Genomic DNA, 4,611 nt, shown 5'->3' with positions numbered 1-4,611 from the left:
AAGTTTATCCTGTTTTTTTTTTGTTAATAATCAGGATGATCATCTCACTATACGTCCTCACTGAGGAACTCGAAGCTTACCCTAAGTCACGCTGGGCGGCGGGTTGACTTCACACTTGTCTTTGGATTTCTTTGCAGATATGTGCATGTTGCATCGTTTTTTCCTTTAACGTAAGAGCGTCGGATAAATGTACATATGTGAATCAAACATTGCAACACATTTTGGTACACGGCGGCGAACCTGGCGTATACTTCATTACTGAAGGTCGTGCTCGTCTTGATATGTCTTTACAGATGCGTCGACCAGCTGCCTCCACGCCTTCCTGTCTTCGGCTTGTCTCAAGGCACAAATTATTTATATCCATTATTAAATTAACACCTAAATATTGTAAACATTACACTTATTTTTGTATACATAATTGTACTACGTATGGTATTGTTCGAAAGGAAATAGATTCTGAACATTACCATACATAAAAAATGTGAAATGTACGAAGTAACCGTTGTTTATAAATTTTGAAATACAATTTGGAACAGGAACAATTGAATGTTACCACGGATTTTCAATACTGAAATTCATGGAAAAATATTTTATAATCGCAACAATAAATACACACGCTTACTGACTATACGATAGTCACTAAACATTGCGTGAACCCTCTATAAAAACATAGACTACTCATAACGCAATCTAGCCACCGGACATTATCCCAGATCAATTAACCCTCGCCCTGATACCGGGGTCAAACAATCCACGATACAATCGCGAGGCGTCGACATGTGACAGCTACGGACGGAGACTAATTTATGTTCATTGCTCCCTTTGACTATTAAGAAGCTGGACCTGTCAAGCAAACTATTCTAAACTAGATTATGTGCCTGCTTTTTGTAGAACTCAATATTTTTAGTCAGTATTTATTCAGGCATAGTTGAAGTCCGTGACCAGAGATAGGCTGAAGTGGAAAAAGTTGCTGAACAATGCCAATGCTCACAAAGGGATGTAGAGCTAGAAGAAGAAGTATACGTTCATAAAGAGGTGTGATGACACATATATGATTGTCATCATGACCTCAATTCACACAAAAAATGGTAGAACTTATTTAGTAAACGACAGCACTTTGTCTAGTCCTATTATCTATAGTCAAAGTTCGACTGTCCAAACGACTGGCTGACAGGCAAAGGGTTAAAAGCTTTGATTTATGACGCTTCAGCTATTACACAAAACTAATGGCGTTTTAAGGTTTCCCTTAATGATTCAAACTAGTTAAATATCATTATTTATTTAAATCATACTGCCTCTGGTAGTCTAGTCTGTAACTATGTACGGTTACCAAAAGAATTTTGTCCAATTGTCCATTTTTCCAAAAATGTATACATAACTTATTTGAGTTTTGTATGAAAAAAATAACGTTATGTCTACCAGTGAAAACCAAGTGAATAATTCGTCTGCTGAAGAAAATAAAATCCTAACAAACTTTAGTCTTACCATACCTCCCTTCGCCTTAGCTTCTACACGTCCTACAGGACTCGAGCCTAGCCTACGTTAGGGGTGACTAGGTCATATCAAATCACGCTGACCCAATGCAGGTTGAGTAATACAAATTTATGATTTTTTTAAAGAGAAATGACAAACGACCGACAGGAACACAAAGTGATCAACCCATAAACATCCGCAATACCAGAAGTACTGCAGATGCCGGAATTTAAGATGGTATTCTTGCTTCATAACCCTAAGTCGTATTGGTTTGGAAATAACGCCGAGGACACATCATTCCACAACACAGCTGTGCGAAGCACAAAGTTACGGGAAAACCGCACTATTGTAGATTGCCAGCCACCGGTGGTGCGGAGGCAGCGGGAAGTTTCCAAAGAATTTCACGGAACTTCCCATGGTATAGTAAACAATGCAGAGGAAACTGACGTCCCTCCGCAATCAATCCGATCGGTAAGAGCTCGGTCTTGAAGATTCGAGTCGCTCTCCTTTGTATGCGGTCAAAAGGGAGAAGCTGGTTATGGAGATGTGATCAGCATCTGTGTGACACAATCATCTAGATTTCTGTTACTACGTACAATATTACAAAATTTCAAATCTCTAAGTCCAGTTTTGGCTATTTATTTCAATACGAGGAATTCGTTTAGTTTCCAATTTTATAATAATAAATGTTTAAGTGTACCAAAGTAATGGATTATGGCTTAAAGAAACAGGCCTACCCTTCCCTATGATCAAGTTTAGCACACAGAAACCGCAGCGCCGGGATCCGACCGCGACGTCCTGTGGGATATAAACCCTGAGTATACTGTAACTGCAAGAGACAAGAAAAAATGCTTAAACTAGAAAGATTTACTTTTAGAAAAATTTAAAGAGCTTCTCAAAAAATAATATTATAATCGACATCTCGAGGTTTTCTCTTACAGTTATAGTAAGACCACTTCAATCCCTACCAGAAAAATGATTTTTATTTGCAAATGAAATCAATATTTATGTATGCGGCGGCATTTTACGCTAATTAATACAAATTTTTACAGCTCATATAAAAATTAAATTTTTCCTTAGATTTTTCTAGTGTTGCTTTATCTATATATATAAAAGAAAGTTGTGTTAGTTACACCATTTATAACTCAAGAACGGCTGAATCGATTTGACTGAAAATTGGTGGGCAGGTAGCTTAGAACCAGGAAAAGGACATAGGATAAGTTTTACCCCGTTTTCTATTTTTTTTTATTCTGCGCGGACGGAGTCGCGGGAAAAAGCTAGTTCATAATAAATACGTCGGCTAATTTAGGTTGAAGTCGATTTTAGTTTCCTTATAATTAAGTTTGTGTTTGACGCAGACTCTCAGTGTCGTATTCACTCTAATGTCATGTTTTTTTTATAAGAAAAGGGGGCAAAGGAACGGTGAAACGTTGCAGATGCATCGTTGGCCTTTAATGAGATAGTACGCTCGCTTCTTGAAAGACCCTAAGTCTGTACTAGTTTGGAAATACCGCTGTGGTTTATTCCACAGTAAAATATATGTATGTACGTATATTTATAATTATATTCTTAAAGGTGTTGATATTTTATTTAATGATCGTCGTGTTAAAATTTCTTTGTATTTTTAATCATCCATCATGATGTACATCCTAAATCGGCCCCGGGTAGGGGACTGACTGCGGATATACAGAACAACTCGCACGGGAGGTGCACCGGCAATAATCAACGGTGCACCCCCAATGCGGAGCACGGGAAAATAAAACCACCTAATGCTGGTAACGGAAGGGGCTTATTTGATGTGTATTTCGCCTTATATATGTTCTTAGATGCCTGACCAAGCATGAGCATTTACACGATCTTCATAGGTATGTGTGTGTGTTACGTGCGCCCCAATCTTTTAGACTTCCTGCTACATATCACGTATGCTCTACATATTTTTATCGTTGCTGTGGAATCTTCCGTTACTATGGGCAGGCTCTGCTCTAGCCATGGTCGTTGATACGAACATTCTGGGGAGTCTCCGGATTGCGAGGATGCGGGCTTCTTACAAGTAGACGTTGGTACAGGACAGCTCTGCTGGGTGGGTCGGGGCCCTGGTAGATTCGATATTTGATACGAACATTCTGGGGAGTCTCCGGATTGCAAGGATGCGGGCTTCTTACAAGTAGACGTTGGCACATGACCTCTGCTGGGTGGGCGCGGCGCGGGTAGATTCAATATTTGGTAGGAGCATTCTGGATAGCCAGCAGGCGGGCGACGATGCAGACAGCTTGCAGGTAGGCTGCGGCTCAGGACAGCTCTGGCGGGCGGGCGCGGCGCGGGTAGATTCAATATTTGGTAGGAGCATTCTGGATAGCCAGCAGGCGGGCGACGATGCAGACAGCTTGCAGGTAGGCTGCGGCTCAGGACAGCTCTGGCGGGCGGGCGCGGCGCGGGTAGATTCAATATTTGGTAGAAGCATTCTGGATAGCCAGCAGGCGGGCGACGATGCAGACAGCTTGCAGGTAGGCTGAGGCTCAGGACAGCTCTGGCGGGCGGGCGCGGCGCGGGTAGATTCAATATTTGGTAGGAGCATTCTGGATAGCCAGCAGGCGGGCGACGATGCAGACAGCTTGCAGGTAGGCTGAGGCTCAGGACAGCTCTGGCGGGCGGGCGCGGCGCGGGTAGATTCAATATTTGGTAGAAGCATTCTGGATAGCCAGCAGGCGGGCGACGATGCAGACAGCTTGCAGGTAGGCTGCGGCTCAGGACAGCTCTGGCGGGCGGGCGCGGCGCGGGTAGATTCAATATTTGGTAGAAGCATTCTGGATAGCCAGCAGGCGGGCGACGATGCAGACAGCTTGCAGGTAGGCTGAGGCTCAGGACAGCTCTGGCGGGCGGGCGCGGCGCGGGTAGATTCAATATTTGGTAGGAGCATTCTGGATAGCCAGCAGGCGGGCGACGATGCAGACAGCTTGCAGGTAGGCTAAGGCTCAGGACAGCTCTGGCGGGCGGGCGCGGCGCGGGTAGATTCAATATTTGGTAGAAGCATTCTGGATAGCCAGCAGGCGGGCGACGATGCAGACAGCTTGCAGGTAGGCTGAGGCTCAGGACAGCTCTGGCGGGCGGGCGCGGCGCGGGTGATACGAACACATGATT

At 43.7% G+C, this 4,611-nt stretch overlaps 1 protein-coding gene across 1 annotated transcript; it reads right to left on the bottom strand.

The window, feature by feature from the left end:
• Nucleotides 1–3,631: 3,631 nt before the first annotated feature.
• On the bottom strand, nucleotides 3,632–4,390 carry LOC123722547. Its single transcript, XM_045684659.1, has one exon. It carries the CDS (start codon nucleotides 4,388–4,390, stop codon nucleotides 3,632–3,634), a length of 759 nt encoding a protein of 252 aa, XP_045540615.1.
• Nucleotides 4,391–4,611: the final 221 nt, after the last annotated feature.

This window comes from Papilio machaon, chromosome 27 (genome assembly GCF_912999745.1).
Source record: "Papilio machaon chromosome 27, ilPapMach1.1, whole genome shotgun sequence".
Lineage (NCBI taxonomy): Eukaryota > Metazoa > Arthropoda > Insecta > Lepidoptera > Papilionidae > Papilio > Papilio machaon.
Note: the sequence above shows the minus strand (reverse complement) of the source record. Positions and strands in the feature narration are given on the sequence as shown.